The 16,892-nt window shown below is 46.9% G+C and overlaps 1 protein-coding gene across 1 annotated transcript in view; it reads left to right on the top strand.

Moving 5' to 3' along the window:
- The window catches only part of LOC114222302 (beta-galactosidase-1-like protein 2), a 52,826-nt gene that overhangs the window by 26,335 nt on the left and 9,599 nt on the right, over nucleotides 1-16,892 (top strand). The window contains exons 6-11 of the mRNA XM_028120765.2: nucleotides 2,580-2,672; nucleotides 5,439-5,520; nucleotides 11,093-11,163; nucleotides 14,247-14,331; nucleotides 15,899-16,036; nucleotides 16,618-16,698. Of these exons, the coding sequence (XP_027976566.2) occupies nucleotides 2,580-2,672; nucleotides 5,439-5,520; nucleotides 11,093-11,163; nucleotides 14,247-14,331; nucleotides 15,899-16,036; nucleotides 16,618-16,698 (550 nt within the window). The remainder of the gene's footprint in view (nucleotides 1-2,579; nucleotides 2,673-5,438; nucleotides 5,521-11,092; nucleotides 11,164-14,246; nucleotides 14,332-15,898; nucleotides 16,037-16,617; nucleotides 16,699-16,892) is intronic.

Genomic DNA, 16,892 nt, shown 5'->3' with positions numbered 1-16,892 from the left:
GGCTTCAAGTCACTGTCTAGCATCTTTTCATTTTAACTTGAGGGACTCTATGTAGTATTTCTCATAAGTCAAGTCTAGTGGTATCAAACTCCCTCAACTTTTATTTGTCTGAGAATGTCTTAATTTCTCCCTCATTTTTTGAAGGACAGTTATCCTAGATGTAGAATTCTTGGTGGATAGTTTGTTTTTTTTCCTTCAGCACTTTGAATGTATCATCCTTCTGTCACTGCCCTGCAAATTCCTGGTGAGATAGCCACTGATGGTCTTATTGGGGATCATTCATACATATCAAGTTGCTTTTCTCTTGCTCCTGTCAAGAATCTCTTTTTGTCTTCAGCTCTGACAGTTTGATTGTAATGTGTCTTGGTTTGGGCTCTTGGTTAATGCTACTTGGAGTTCACTGAAGATTCTTGGATTTGTATATCCATGTCTCCTCAAATTTGAGAGGTTTCCAGCCATTAATTCTTCAAATAATCTCTCTGCCCCTTTGCTTTCTTCTTTTTGGGATTTCTGCAATGAGTGTATTTGTCTGCTTACTGATGTTGTGTATGTCCCTTAGGTTCTATTCACTTTTCCCCATTCTCTGTCTCTTTTTGCTCTACAGACTGAATAATTAAAATGACTTGTCTTCAAGTTATCCCATTCTTTCTTCTTTCTGTTTGAATCTACTGTTGAACTTCTATGGTGAATTTTTCTATTCAGATATTGTATTTTTCAGCTCCAGAAATCCTGTTTAGTTTTTTTATACTTTTTCTTTATTGATATTTTTCACTTTGCTGATATAGCCTCTTCCTGATTTCTTTGTCCATGTTTTCTTTAGCTCTTTGAGCATATATATATGGCAGTTTGTTTTAAAATCTTTGTCTAGTAAGTCCAGCATGTGTTCTTTAGAGACTGTTTCTAGAGATGTATTTTATCCTTTTGAATGAGCTGTGTTACCCTGTTTCTTTGCCTTGTGTTTGTTGTTGTTGTTGAAAATTGTATGTGCACCCCAATGTTTATAGTAGCAATGTCCACAATAGCCAAACTGTGGAAAGAGCCAAGATATCTATTGACAGATGAATGGATAAAGAAGATGTGGTATATATACACAATGGAATATTATGCAGCCATCAAAAGGAATGAGATCTTGCCATTTGCAACAACGTGGATGGAACTGGAGGGTGTTGTGCTGAACGAAATAAGTCAATCAGAGAAAGACATGTATCATATGACCTCACTGATATGAGGAATTCTTAATCTCAGGAAACAAACTCAGGGTTGCTGGAGTGGTGGGGCGTGGGAGGGATGGGGCAGCTGGGTGATAGACACTGGGGAGGATATGTGCTATGGTGAGTGCTGTGAATTGTGCAAGACTGTTGAATCACAGATCTGTACCTCTGAAGCAAATAATGCTATATATGTTAAGAAAAAAAAAAAGATAGCAGGAGGGGAAGAATGAAGGGGAGTAAATCGGAGGGGGAGATGAACCATGAGAGACGATGGACTCTGAAAAACAAACTGAGGGTTCTAGAGGGGAGGGGGTGGGGGGATGAGTTAGCCTGGTGATGGGTATTAAAGAGGGCACGTTGTGTGTGGAGCACTGGGTGTTATGCACAAACAATGAGTCATGGAACACTACATCAAAAACTAAGGATCTATGGTGATTAACATAACAATAAAAAATTTAAAGAAAAAAAAAGAAAATTGGGCATTTGAAACAACAGTCACCTCTCTCAGTGTTTGCAGACTGGTGGGGAACACCTTCATTATTTGGCGGGCTCCTAAGCATTAAAATCAGTATGGGGTGATGGCTTTAGATCTTCTCAGATGTTTTCTGGGCACGAATCTAGTCTGGCCTGTGTGTGCGCCACCTTTCTTTTCCTCCCAGCTTTCCCTGGCTGCTTTTACATGTCTTAATTTCCCAAAGAGTCTCACGCCAGCTTTATTTTGTGGCCTTAGATCTTCTATCATATTCCTCTGCCTATCATCCCTTGCACCCTGGCATACATGGGTCTGTAGACCCCCTGAAATTTTCATATGCTGTGCTCTTCATTGCCTTATGTAGCTTCCAACCTGAGGTCCAAGCTATGCCATTTCCTGTCTGAGCTCCAAGTCAGATAAGACTGAAACTAGTCTACTGGGCAGCCTACAGACAGCCCAGAATATTGCAAACAAATTCCATTTTGCCTCTTCTGTCTTGAGGGAGGGAACTGGGAATTGGGTTGCTTTATTCTGACAATGCCATGCTATGCCGGGGAGGGGGGTAGGGCGAGAGTGAGCAAAGACACCATGAGATTTCTTATCATTTTAAACTATGTGTTTTCCTTGATTTGCTTAAACATTTAACTGGTTTCCAGAGCTTTTATAAAGTTATTTTTGTCAGTTTGTAATTGTTTATTTGATGTTTCCATAAGAGAGCAAGGACCTGGAGCTCCCTACCTACTCTCTGTCTTACTGACATCATTCTCAATTATATAACCAAATCTTTTCAGACTTTTGCTTTCAAATGGAATATTTTGCTGGTAATTGGTGATAAGTGTGGTGAAATTAGTACAGTGTCCACTATAAACTCAGCTTTTGTTTGTCTCTATCCCCAGTACAAGCACGGAGGCCCCATCATTGCTGTGCAGGTGGAGAATGAATATGGTTCCTATAACAGAGACCCTGCCTATATGCCTTACATCAAGAAAGTAAGAGTCAACTTGGTTTATTTCTTCATATTCCTTCCTCTGAAATGTAGTATGGGCTATGATGTGACATGTTGGCCTAATTCTTTTCTCATATTAATACCACATTTCCTAGCACCATTTATTAATTAGTGAATCCTTTCACCATACTTTTATTTCAGTGGGGTCACCACTTATTTACCCTTTATCGATTGAGTCTAATTGGGGGTTGCACTACACACATGTAATTGCAATGGCTGAGAATAAAGGGATGGGCTTCATTGAGTGTGATGATTAGTGAAGTCTCTCTGTAGAGTCTGCTTTCATTCTAGCATCTAAAGCAAGGGTTCCCAGCTTCATCTGAACATACACTTTAAAAATCCCTATGCCCAGGCCACATACCATACCAATCAAATAAGAATCGCTGGGGTGGTCCTCAGACATCTGATTTCAATATGTAAGTTAGTTTGAGAACCACTGATTGAATGTGTGGCAGATCAGCATATGGCAGGGCTAGATGACACTTAAAAAAACAGGCCTGTTTTTTTAGATCTGGTTTCTATCCTTTTGTAGCTAAGGCCTTGAGCAAATGCCTTTTAATTTTTCTAAACCTCCATTTTCTCTTCTTTAAAGTGGAACTAGTGAGAGAATTTGCCTCTCTGAATTGTGCATGTGTGTGAGATCACCTGGCTCAGGACTGTTCTAGGCATGTAGTAAGTAGTCAATAAATAAGACTTTGATAGATTATTGGCAGTGGTTTTAGGGTACTTAGAAGGACGGGCCATGGTGTGGGTTGAGGAAATGTTAAGTGGCCTCAGAGAGTCCACCTAATTAAAGCTGCTTTAGTTTTGGCCCTTGATGTCAGCATCTCTTTTGCTGTCATAGGCAGATTCATTTTCCATCTGGAAATCACTTAAGTTCCTGCACACAGGCAGACCAAGCTCAAGCACTCTAGCTTATAGGTTCTCATCTACTCTTGCCCCCTTCTTATCACCTGCAGAAAGCCCTGTGTAGGGAACAAGCCTGTATCTAGGAAGAGGCATTCCCAGGCATCCTGATAGTCAAGCCCAACTGCGGCCTGTTTAGACCATACCTCCAGCTCCATCTTTGCCTTTGAATTAGCTAGAAAGATTCCAGCCAGGGCTCCATGATAGGGGAGCTTCTCCCACTATAACTCCTTCCCTTGGACTGTCTCTCAAATGCTGGGGCTTCTCCAGCAGGTGTCTACTGAGTCCTGAGCTGTAGAGAAGGAGAGTTCTGCTAATAGGTGGGGAGGAGAGGGCAACCACTTCAAGGGGCTTCTCCAGCTCAGTCAACACTTCCTTGGTGTCTGGAGAAGGTATCCATATGTGAGACAGATGGACAAAGAGAAGCTGCAGCACCCACCCTCTGTCATCCTGACCTCTTGGGAGGATCCCCTCTTAAGCTGTCTTGCAGCTTCTCCTGGGTGTTGCGGACATAAGGACACCATCATCACAGGATGACCTTGGGTAAATCACCTCACCTTTTGAGCCTTAGCTTCATCATGTGCTGAATGGAGACAGATTATAGACACAAGACCCGTAACTCTGCTTGGCAGATCACTGGTGCTCAGGCTATAGTAATTACCCCTAACAGTGTGCAGTCAATAAATTAATGCCTGTAAAAAGTCAAGTGTAATAGTACAGCTGTAAAAGAAGGTTACACCCTCCCAACCCCCGCGATCTTATATGCATAAGGTAGGAACTGAGGCAAAGCCTGTTACATATTGGCGAGTGACTGGCTGGAGAGTTGCGAGGTGCTGGATCCAGGGCTTTTAATAAACATCTCACCTTGCTTAATGGATTGAACATCTGCAGTTCTGTTGTCTCTGAGAATTAGGGCCCCCTCTGCTCTTTCCTTACTGGCATCAGGCTTTAGACATGAACATTATGTACCCACTGGATTATCTCTCTGTCTCACCTATTTCGCAAAGAATTTGGTTGAAATAAGCAGTCTTGTCAAAATATCTGCAGGAAAAATTAGAGGAAAGTCCCCCTTGCCAGGGTTTCTGATCCTTTAGAGCCCACAGCCCCAGAGCAGACCTTCCAAGGTGGACAGACTCTGGATTCAGGTCCATACCATCTAATTTGCTCTGTATCCCTTAACCCTTTATTCAACCTCTCTGAGACTCTTCCTCTGTACAGTTATTAATTGTGAAGAGTGAATAGGAGAATCTATGTAAAGTGTTTAGCAGAAGGCCTAGCATGATTGTAAGTGGTTCATATATGGCAGCAGGAGTAGTAAAATGGTTATTGCCTCTCAGCATAGTGTGTAACTCCTTCCACTTCTTCATTTGATGACTTTCAAGGAGGTTTTCCTGTTCTACTGGGTACGTGCAATGTGTCATGGGCATGTGACTGTGTTGGACAGAGCCCTCCCTGGCCCAGTGTGGGGGAAGAGTGGGCTGCTTGCTTCTGGTGTAGGGGGAGCTGGAGGGTCAGGAGGGCCTGGCCTGCTCTTGGAAACCATGTAAGCCGGCCTCTGAGTGGGGCCGTCTAAGAATAAGCGCACGCACTAGCCAGATCTGGCACCTCACCAGATCTGAGGCAGCCAAGGGATGCCAGAGTCTGACAGCCCTGCCCCTGCCACAGCTGGACTTCAGCTAATAGGAGCTTTGTTGACCATGTTGGGCACAGACAGGATAGGTTTCTGTCCACTTTTTGCAGAGAAGTAAATGCTTTATTTTGAATCTTTCCCTCTTTCTCTTGTAGCTGACACCTTCCCAGCTCTGAGGAACGACAGATTGACTTGTTTTCTTTTCCCCCACAGGCCTTGGAGGACCGAGGTATTGTGGAATTGCTTTTGACTTCAGACAACAAGGATGGCCTGCAAAAGGGAGTCATGGATGGAGGTGCCTGCCTGGAAGCTGTGCGGGTGCGGGGGGGTATGGGGGGAGGCGGCACCCTGGCCTCACTCTGCATGCATCCCTAAATGGCCTGGGCCGCAAGTGGAGTTTCCCTGATGTCTGGGCTTCTCCCATTTGCATGGCATTGGGCCCAAAGCTCTGGGCCTCAGAGGGTTGGAGGATCTGTGGCAGACGGATCTCTGGTCTCCCACTTGTGCTGAGCACTCACTCAGGACACTAATAGTGCTCTGCAGACTGCAACACAGGAATGGTGAGCTGGTCATCCTAGACAGAAGTTCTCTGAATGCCTGCAGAGAGGGCAGAGCAGATGAAGCATTATGGGGTGTCCTGTGAGGGTGGCTTACTCAAACGCTGCCACAATCATGGAGATGGCTGACCACCACCCAGGGGGCATGTAGCCCCTGTGGTGATGGCAGCTGGCTGGGCAGCAAGTGAACAGAAGATGACTGTGGCTGCCCTCCATCAGCGCCGTCTGTTTTCCTTACTCTGCGTCTCTTCCCGTTACTGTAGAGGCACTGGCCCAGCTTCACCCTTGTGCACCAAGCCCCTTGTCCCTCAGTTACTCAAGGGCATTGCTCCAGCAACTCCTGCTTCTGCCCTGGGTCGTCAGATTTTCCCTCTCTATTGGGTCATTCCCATCTGCATGTAAACATGTTATTTCTCTCTTGTAAAACAAATCTCTTGATTCAGTTCCCTTTCCAGAGGCTGCTGTGTTTCTCTGCTCCCCTTCAAGAGATCTCCCCATGTCCATGCTCAATGGCTGCCCCAGTCCATTTCCTCTCCATCTCTCTTAAACCATCGGGGTCACGTTACCACCCTCACCATTCCACTGTTCTGCTCTTTTCAGAGTTGCCAGTGACCTCCATGTTACAAATTTAAATGCTCGTCCTTGTCGCCTCTGACCTCTCAGATTTTGTCAGCAACCATCAGTCTCTTTCCTCCCTTGGTGTCTGAGACCCAGTTTCCTGTTTTTTTCTCTGACCTCACAGGCTGCTCCTACTTGGTATCTTCTGCTGGTCACTTCTCTGTTCCTGAGTTCTGATGTTTAAATTCTTTACTTCTCACTCCTTGGAATGAATGTTCCTCCTCTCTATACACTCACCACCCTGGTGATGTCATCCAGGTGCCTTTAGGTCTGACCTGTGTGTTGATGAGTGTGAGATGCACGTCTCCATGAGCAACCTTCCTGAACTCCTGCCTCACGTGTGCATCTGCCTACTGGGCACAGCACCCCGGGAAGGCTGCCGGTCTCAGTGGAGCCCGTGGGGAACTGAACTTGTCTGTTTCCCTCCCAGAGCCTGTCCCACCTTCCGTCTTCTTTTTCTCAGTAAATTGCAATTCCATTTCCCCCAGTTGCCCAGCACCTAAACTTTGTAGGCACTTTCAGGCCTCTCCTTGTGTATGCCTGACACACAGCAAATCCTACAAATCTTTAGCTTTATCTTCAAATTTATCCAGATGCAAGTTAAGTTTTACCCCATCTGCTATTACCATCATTCTCATGTGGGCTGTTGCAGCAGCACTGAACTGATCTCCTTTCTTCACTGCTGACTCCGACACCACTTTTTCTCAACAGAGCAGCATTTGCAAATGTCATTTGGATTGCCTCAGGCCTCACCTTAACTCCAGGTACATCCTGCCTTCCTCACACTGAAGCACAAGTTATGAGAAAGGCCTCGAAGGGCCTCCTTTGACCTGTGACCTCTGTGACCTGGCTAGGTGTCTCCTGGCCCCCCTCCCCTGCCATCCTGTTCCACCCTCCTCCTGGCCTCCTATCTCTTTCTGGAACATACTGGACATCCCCAGCCTTCCTGCAAGACCTCTCCTCCCACTTTTCTCCCAGGTCACCTCGAAGTGAGGCTTCCTCTGAGCATCCATTTGAAATGCAGCTCCTTCTGGAGCTCACCCAGCCCTTGAGCCCTGCTTTATTTTTGCCTTCTAACATTCTGGGTAGTTTGTTTCATTCACCTGTTTGACTGCAGCGGTAAGATCCACCAGGGCCTGGGTTCCGTCTTGTTTGGTGGTGCCCCTGTGCCTGGACACGGTTCATGCTCCGCAAGGATGATGGTCGTTGAAGGGCCTCCTATCAGCTGCCAGATACTTCCTAAGGGCTCCCACCACCTGCTTGCCTCTGTGGCAGCATGCCTGGCTTCCCGTTCCTTCTGCGTCGCCCTCCCCTCTACTAGAGTGAACAGATAGAGCCTTTCATCTCCGCGGCCCTAGGTCAGCGCCGGCTTGCGGGGGGCACTCGGGGGTGTCTCGTTGGATAAACGGGCAAGAGAAGGCCTTTTCCCCAGACCCACTGAGCTCCTCGAGGACCAGCCGCGATTCCCGCCGCTTCCACGCGACGGCAGTCTCCTTGTGGCTGCTTCCAAGGCCTCCGCCTCTCCATCGCTTCCGGTGGGGCCTGGGAAGGGCTATGGCCAGTGCCCGCAGGCAAGACCCTTTGGAGGCGGGTGCACAGGTTTAGCGCGTCAGCACCGCGCTGAGCAACGCCTCCGACGCAACGGAGGGAGTGGACGAGGCCGGCTGCCGGACTCCAGGCCCTCCTCCACGGCCCGCTCCGCCCCTCGCCACACCCCCGCCCCGCCCCGCCGTGCCCCTCTCCCCCGCCTTCGTCCCCGCTGCCCCGCCCCCTATCCCCTCCTCTCTGACCCCGCTTCCGCGCCGCCCCCGTGCCTCCCCTCCCGGTGCCCTGCACCCCAACCCTGACCTCCGGAGCTCTGCCTGCTGTCGGAAGGACTTTTCTCCATTACTTAAAAACGTAATTAGAGTGAAGACATCCACAGGTGTAGAGTAAGATCACAGAAATGCTGCCTCCTCCTCCCCGTCCCCAGACGTGACCCTGGCCCGCGGCATCCCGGCGGCGTAGCTCCCCGGTGATTCTGACCGGCTTCGTGGGCCGGCCTTATCCGCGTCGAGATGCCCCCCTGCCCGCTGCGGTGCGGTACGAGCGGTATTCGGGGCGGTGTTGTTGAACTGACTCGCTTTCGCTGGGCTTAGTTTTCACGTTCAGTGTAACTATCCCGTTTCTTTTTCTTTTCTTTCAATTCTCTCTTCTCTCCCCTTTCTCTTTCATTGTTATTTTTTGTTTAAATTTGACTTGACACACATAGCTGACACACGTTACATTAGTTTGTGTCCCCCCTCTTCTCTTTTAAACAAACGCTTTACCAAAGATTTTCCAAACTCCTGTCACGTGTGTTTCAAGTACCTGTACATATCAGACTCTATGTCAAGTCCGATGGGTCTGAGACCCGACCACCCCTGACCTGATGGAAGCCGGCTACCAGGCTTTACCGGAGGCTAAACTCTGGGTCTCCTGCCCAATTCCCCCCTTCTCTGCGCTGTGGCCAGATTTTCTAGCACCCACCGTCACCCTGAGGTACAAGGACATTCTGGTTCCTGATCCTTTTATATGTTCTTCCTGTTTTTTTTCCTTCCCATTTCTAGAAAATTACAGCATTTTCCCTTTATCCTGGGTATTCTGGTCTATCTTTGGTGTGGGATTTTTTTCCTTTTGTGGAACTTTTGGGCGTCATTTGAATTGAAACAGTTGGACATCCAGTCAGTGGATTTTTTTTTTTTTTTTGAAATGCTTTCCCTTCTTTTTTCTGATCTTTTGGTCACTCCTGTTATTTGTAGGTTGGAGTCTCATATCTATTCTCTAAGTTGCTTATATTTTTTATATATGTCTGCTCTTTAGTTCCACTTTCTGGGTGACTTCCTCAATTTGTCTTGTAATCCTCATATTTCCTGGGTCTTGTTTCCTTGAATATATTTATTTTCTCATGGCATAGTTTTTAAATGGACACAATCTTTCTTACTTTGCTCTGAGGATATTTTACTTTTACTTTTTTAATATTTACCAGTTCTGCTCAATCTTCCATGTGACGGGATTTTCTCAGTTGTCTGGCTCTGGACTGAGCAGTTTAAAGAGGAGGCACTAAACGGCCAGTTGGGAGCTGAGTGCCAGGAGGGGCTGGGGCAGGTGTGCTCCCTTATGGGGTGTTGGGGCTGGGGTGTGCTGTTTCCAGGAGGGAAGCCCAAATGTCAGTGTTTGGAGATACTCTCTTTAGCTCTATTAAGTGTTTCCAGAGACAAATCCTTTGGTCTGTTGCTGCAGATATCCTGGGAGCAGACAGGAGGAATGGGCAGGAATCCTTTGGCTGAGATGGCCCTTACTGACCAGCTGCAGATCTCTTAACTTCACACTCTGCTGCGCTGATCCCTCCCAGCCTGGAGACACTCAGCTTTCCTAGAGAATGTGGTCCTCCAGGGTGAGGCACCAGTGGGGAAGAGGCTTGAGGAGTGTATGAGGCATGGGATAGAAGTGTGTTCCCTGCTGCACAGTGCCTGGGACGTGAGACAAGGACTGGGGCTGGAGGTGGGGAGCCTGTTGAAGCTTCTTCCGCTCTCCTATGCTGTTTACTGACCCACTGCCCTTTGCAGCCTCCTGAGATTTTCTTGAAACTTCCTCTCGCTTTGTCTCCTCTCTAGGTCTTGTTCTTTATGACCTTCCACCTTTGGATTCCTTTATTTTTATATTAGTGAGGGGTCAGGAAGGCTAGGAATAGATGCCATGTTTTTAGCCATGCTAATCCTGTTCACTTCTGAGATTTCTGCCTGCTAGGTTTCAGACGGGCATCCTATCTTCAAGGTTTCTCCTTTAGGTGAGGAGGGGTCTGGATGTAGGGTCTTATCCAGTGGCTTGCTAGAGGATGGTGACATCACAGGACAATGGGTCAGTGTCAGATGGGCCTGGGTTGCAGCACTACTCTGCTGCTCACCGGTTGTGTGACCTTGAGGCAAGTTATTTAACCTCCTGGAGCCTCATCTGTTGTTTGTTTTTAATCACTGGTAATCAGTGGCTTATGTCTACCAGGAGAGTGTCAGGGTGGCCAGCTTGGCAGGCTGGTCAGTCTTTGTCATGCATTCCCAGACCTGCCCGAGCTCAGGCCAAGCCCAGTGCATATGAGGCCTACTGTCCAAGCAGACAACAGGCAGGCAAGGAGCCTCAGAGCCAAGTTCTGCAGCTGGGGTAGGCCAAAAGGTCCGTGACCTTTTGGCCAAATGTAGCACATCTTTCTTGGGCATACCTTTCACTGATGCCATTTAAAATATAATTCTAAACTAAAAAAATGGACATATTATGGAATGAAATAGAAAATTAGCCCTCACTTAAGAAATAAAAGGGAAGTCTTCATTTAGATCATTACTTCGCACTAGATGCTTGAGGTGCAAAACAAAGATCAGACTCTGGGCTCCTATGAAAGAATAATTACCAGAGAGGTACACTCTGCTTGTAAAAATTACATTAATCAAGAACAGATGCCCAGTGAGTGATTGCCCTGTAAGCTCTGAGCTGAGTGGTGGTTTCTGAGAGGAACAAGATAAATCTCCTGACATCAGAGCAACTAAACTCTAATGTGAGGTGGGAAACAATGTCAAGATTAATTTATTTTGCTGGTAAATTGGGAAAGGTCTGGGTTAGTTCAGAAAGTCTCCCTGGCTTTTAAGACAATGCTTTGTTTCTCTTTCTCTTTTCCATTTACAGTGCTGGCCACCATCAACCTGCAGTCACAACATGAGCTGCAGTTATTAACCAACTTTCTCTTAAGTGTGCAGGTAAGTCTGGCCCAGGGGCAGCTGCCTGCTCTGCTTGGTGCAAGTGTAGAAAGTCCTAGAGTCAAATGGAGCCTCTGTTAGGAAGTGTGCAGTGCTGTGAGGTAGCTGCAGCTATGTCCAGGGCTCTAGGATGGGGAGAGGATGACTCTGGGCTCGCTCAGCCTATCACCTCCCAGCCATCCTTCTGCCTCTGCATCCTTCATCCTCTGCCTCTGCATCTCATCCTTCATCCTCTGCTTCAACCACAGAGGCTCAGGACTAGAATTCTGTGGACTCCATTAGCCCCAGATATGCTCATCTTGGGATTGAGAGGAGTAATGCTTTCCTGACCTGTACTGTGTGTCTGACTTTAACCCGTAAGACTCCTCTGGGCCTAGAAAGGTTATTGTCATCAGCATGATGGGAACCCTGGGCCATTCCAGGTCAGAGGAGAGAGGAGAGGAGTTTCCGAGTACAAATTCACATCCTTCAGGTTGATGGGAATTTACAGTTAAATCCTATTCTGATTGATTTCTTTTCTTTTGAGTTCACATGCCTCTCCTAAGGAGGCAGATGGTACCTGGCCACAGTAGTGGCAGCCCATTCACAGAGCTAGGGCTCCATCCCTCACCGTGTCTTACTGAGGGTGTGAATGCCCCGGACTGTCACCACCTATTAGGTGTAGGCATTGATTCCCCGGGCCTAGTGGGGAGCTGTTGGAACATTAGCATCACCCGTGAGTAGATGCCTGCAGAGATGCTGGGGCTGTTCTCCATTCCACCTGTTCATTTCTTAGAGCAGAAGTAGGTCCAAAGGCACATCCATATGAAGTCACCAGGGGAGTGTGAAGCTGTGGAGGATGAGGGCCACCTGTGTGTATGATGTGGCTACTATCTGAGTTTAGAGGGACAAGCGGAATGCTCAGGGAAGGTGACCAGGAAGAAATGGGGCAGGATGGGACCTGACACCAGGCAGACTTTGTTAGGTTGAGTGGGGGAGAGACAGTGGGTCCCGGTGGGCCAAGGTCCAGCCCCTTTCTCCTTTCCTTCCTTCCTCCAGTGTTGACTGAGTGCCTGCTCTGTGTGTGGAATGTGGCTAGGCCCTTTTACCCTGTGGTGACGAAGATGGCAGGTCTTTGCCGTACGGGTTTGTGACCAACCTGGGGAGTAAACAAAAATAAACAATAGCCCAGCAACTAAATAGGATCGTACCTGAGTGCTGTCTAAGGCAGGTATAGGATATTGTGAGCTGTCTCTCTGCCCACTTGGTAGTGTGACCCCTCTGCTTCTCTTTCCTCTTCTGTGAAGTGGGGATAATGATAGTACCTGCTGAGGGGATTGTTTGAGGATCAAATGAAGAAATATTTGGAAAGCACCCAGGAAAGCAAGGCTTCGTGTTGGCTCCTTTATGGTCATCCTTAGATAGGGGCCCCACGGCTGTATAACCAGGCCGCGTCATCCTGCTGACAGATGCACCGTTAATGGCCTTTCTGTCTGCAGTTCAGTTCAGTGATGTTTTCCTCAAGGAAGGGGACTTAGAACAGAGTCTGCTTTGAATGCTCAAACAGGACAGGCCCTGCTCTGCTCAACTTTGGGATGTCCAACAGCACTCTGCTGGGCCCTCATGTGCATGTCCAGTGATGATATCTGATAATTAACGTGGATGTTTCTTGAGCACTTCCCAAGTGCTAGACACCATGTGCTAAAGGCTTTACATGCATTATCTCATTTAATTCTCCCAGTAACCAGGTCAGCTGGATATCGTGGTTACTGTTATACAGTTAAGGAGACTGATTTGAGAACAAATAGAGCACCCAGTAAGTGGCAGGTGAGGAGGTGCGGCACAGTCTGACTGAGGCAGAGCTCCAGCTCTTAACCACATTGTGCGGCGCAGTGACCTGGGCCATTGGTGGGCCTCCCCGTACCTTGGCCCTGGCACCCTTAAGTCAGGGAGCCCCTTCCTAGCCCTGGAGACTATTGACATGTGGCATGTAGAATCTACTTCACACTTAGTGACTTAAACATGGCACAGTGTATCCCCTTCTTGGGAGGTGGACAGATATAAAAAAAAAACAAAAAACCAAGCCACCAGTCTTGCTAAAAAAATTACTGTGACTACTTTGGCTTTTCGTCTGGCATGGTTGGTATCTTCTACTCAACAGATAATAAACCTATCCCATCACTCTGGACCAGATTTTGTTGCTCTGTATGTGTTGCCCTCTAAATGTAAGGCCATCACTAACAGAGAAAGTACTTGATGAATCCTCGAGGACGGCTCTCCGGTGTGGAACCTGAAACACCAGCATGTTAGTCCTTCTATCTCCCCCCGATGCTCTGGTGCTTCTGCAAACACGGCACAGTAGAACATGGTTCTCGGAATGGTTTCTGCATCCCTGGGGCAATCCCACACCAAAGTCAGCATTCTGAAGTAATATTAAAGACTTAACTGTTATCGAACATCTAGCCAAGGTATGAAGCCAGATACTGCGGCTGCAGGGCCTGCACTGGAAAAGCTGTGCTAAATAACTCCCTAATTTTCTTGTCCAGTTTTGTAAACTAATGTTTAAACTAGACCTCAAAGAGGGGCCCACTCTACAGCCCTCTGACTCTTCCAGCTAAAGGGAAACAGCAACTGAGGGGTCTGCATCCACGGGGTGCCCATCAGAAATGGAATTATCCTGATAGAACATTCTCCTTCCCTGAGAGAGGATAGGCAAAGCTTGGCTTGACCCAGAAAGCAAATCCACGTAGGAAAAGACTCCCAGAGCACATGCTGCATTCTGATGCAGACTGACTTTGAACACATCCCTGTGTTTTCTTGCTAGTTCCGTATGCAACATTAAAACTACGTTAAGGCATCAGGGTCTCACCTGCATCAGCTTTGCTAGTTCATTCCACTTTCTACCTGCAGTGTGAGGCACATGTGGAGGATAAGCTGGTACAGGTGCATTTAGTCCTCACCTGCGCTCTGCTTTTGATGGCCTTTACAGCAAGGAGTGTGTGGCCAGGGAGGAGTTGGGAGGGTAGAAGGGCTGGGATATCCCTGAAAGAAGAACTCCTCTCTGCCTCTTTTGGCCAGCTAACTTCTCATTTTGTGGTGCCCAGAGGGTTCAGCCCAAGATGGTGATGGAGTACTGGACAGGGTGGTTTGACTCGTGGGGAGGCCCACACAACATCCTGGATTCTTCTGGTAAGTGCTTTGCAGTACCTACACCCAACATGTGTATTGACCTATGAAGTAAAAATCAGTTCCAAATAACGTGCTAATTGATGTAAATGAGCTGTAGGGTGCAAGGCTCCTGGGATTATCTGCATGTCAGAGTCAGCTCTTGATATTCCAGACTCATGTGTCTTGACATTTGAAGTGAATGGTAGGACTCTTAACACTGCTTTATTATGTTTTTATAATTAGATAGGCAAGGCACACCTATTGCAAACATCCAGCAAATACAGAAAATGTAGGAAGAAGAAATAAAAACCCCAGAGCCCGAAGAAAACACGTACAGTTGACTTTTGAACAAGGCAGCAGTTAGGGGTGCTGAACCCCCTGCACACTTGAACTTTTGACTCCCCCCAAACTTAACGATTAATAGTCTACTATTGGCCAGAAACCTACTGATAACATACAATTGATTAACACATATTCTGTATATTGTCTGTGTCATATACTGTATTATTACGATAAAACCAGGTAGAGAAAAGACAATGTTATGAAGAAAATTGTAAGGAGGAGAAAATACTTTACAGCACTGCACTGTAAGAAATCATGTGTAAATGGAGCTGTGCAGCTCAAACCCGTGTCATTCGAGGGTCAGCTGTATATTGTGCAGGCAGTTCTGTGTCTCTGTCTGCAGCCCTGCACGCACGCAGAGATATGGATGCTCGTAGTCGTGACTGCTCTTTGTTACCTGCCTGTGCCCTGATTGACACAAATGAACAGCCTTCTATACTACTAGAGATTCCATCCCTGTTTTAAAGAATGCAAAGAACTCTGTTGTATTGGTGATTAAACCACAATTTATTTAGCCATTCTCTTATTGATGAACAGTTAGGATGTTTCCAGTGGTTTTTGTTAATTGAACACCATTGCAGTGAACATTCTTGAAAATCCAGTTTTGCAAATCTGGCATATTATTTCCCTAGGATAAGTTCCTAGGAATAGAATTGCTACATTAATTCAATTTTGATATATATATGTACTAAACTCTCTGGGAAGATTATAACAATTCTTACTGTTATTAAATGAGAAGACTTACTTTCCACAGATTCATCAACACTGAGTATTAAAATAATTTTTAATATTTGTCAATCTGATTGCCAATATATATGTATGTGTGTATACTTTATATTTCTCCTTTGATGTTATCTTTTCACGTCTTTGGCTAATTCTCTAATAGAGGTGGGATTAGGGAGGTGGTCAGAAATTACATCTCCGACTAGGAGTCCAGTCTTTTGCATCTTACCAAGTGTGAGTAAGGGTTGAGAACAGTGGAGGTGGAGGCTGTCATTGGAGACTTGGCCATGATGGAACCAACAGCTGGAAGACTGCAGCTCAGGGGCTGTGGTGCTGGCCCTTTCGTCTTCACACCCCTCATCTTCTGTGATTGCGGTTCTAGTGGAAGCTGAAGGGCAGAGCTATAGAGTTGAATTTGATGGGGTTGGAGAGGGGTCAGGAAAGCTGAGAGGCCAACAAGTTTGTGACTTGTCCCAAACTCTTGACTCGCTCTGCACATCCCCTTTCTCCCTTCCTCCTGCAGAAGTTCTAAAAACAGTGTCTGCCATCCTCGATGCTGGCTCCTCCATCAACCTCTACATGTTCCATGGAGGTACCAACTTTGGCTTCATAAATGGAGCCATGCATTTTCATGAATACAAATCTGATGTCACCAGCTACGGCAAGTATTCCCCAACACTGACCCTCCCTGGAACACTCCACATTAGCATGTCTGGGGCTTTTTATGCAGAGTCCTTTAGGGGCAGTGTCTGGCACCTTTAATGCATTTGGTTCTAGAGTGCCTGGGGAAGGGATGGTTTTGCCTGGATTATTACTTTTAAACTTCTAGAGCAGTAGGAGACTGAAGCCCACTCACATGCCTGTGAGCCTTTGGAAGTCATTGGAGGAAGTGAGAAGTATAGCCAGGATGGGGGAAGGTCCTTTGATGAGGGCAGCCTCTTCTCCCTGCTCAGGCCCTTGAGATGTGTGACTCCTGCACCCTTTAGGTTGAGAGTCCCCTGAAGGTAGGCAAGATGCAGGAAATTGAGGGTCATGCCATGGCCATGGCACCTTTGGTGGTACTTTATAGTATTTAGTATTTATTGTATTCTGACTGATGGCTTATACCAGAAGTGTTCTGCCTCCCAAATTGCTGGGATGAGGACCTTGATGCCATGCCCCAGCTTCTCCCTTCTCTTTTTGCTGCTGTGGACACTGTCCTGTGATACAGGTGACCAGTGACAGCATCCTGGTGTCTTGCAGACTATGATGCTGTGCTGACAGAGGCTGGGGATTACACAGCCAAGTACTTCAAGCTCCGAGGTTTCTTTGGCTCTATCTCAGGTACCTGACAGACAGCAGACTCAAGCACCAACTTGGGCCCTTGCTTTTGCTCTGAGACCCCTGAAGAATTACTTCTTTACTACCCCATCTCAACCCCAGTTGACCTATGTACAAGAATGTCCCTAGCCAAGGACAGGCAAGTTTGGGAGACTGTTTTCATCATGGTTTGTGTGTCATCAGCTTTGCCTTTCTAT

This window comes from Eumetopias jubatus, unplaced genomic scaffold (genome assembly GCF_037043125.1).
Source record: "Eumetopias jubatus isolate StellerSeaLion01/CBP00866 unplaced genomic scaffold, mEumJub1_p1.0 scaffold_13, whole genome shotgun sequence".
In the NCBI taxonomy this organism is placed as follows: Eukaryota; Metazoa; Chordata; class Mammalia; order Carnivora; family Otariidae; genus Eumetopias; species Eumetopias jubatus.
This window is presented reverse-complemented; position numbering and strand designations above follow the sequence as displayed.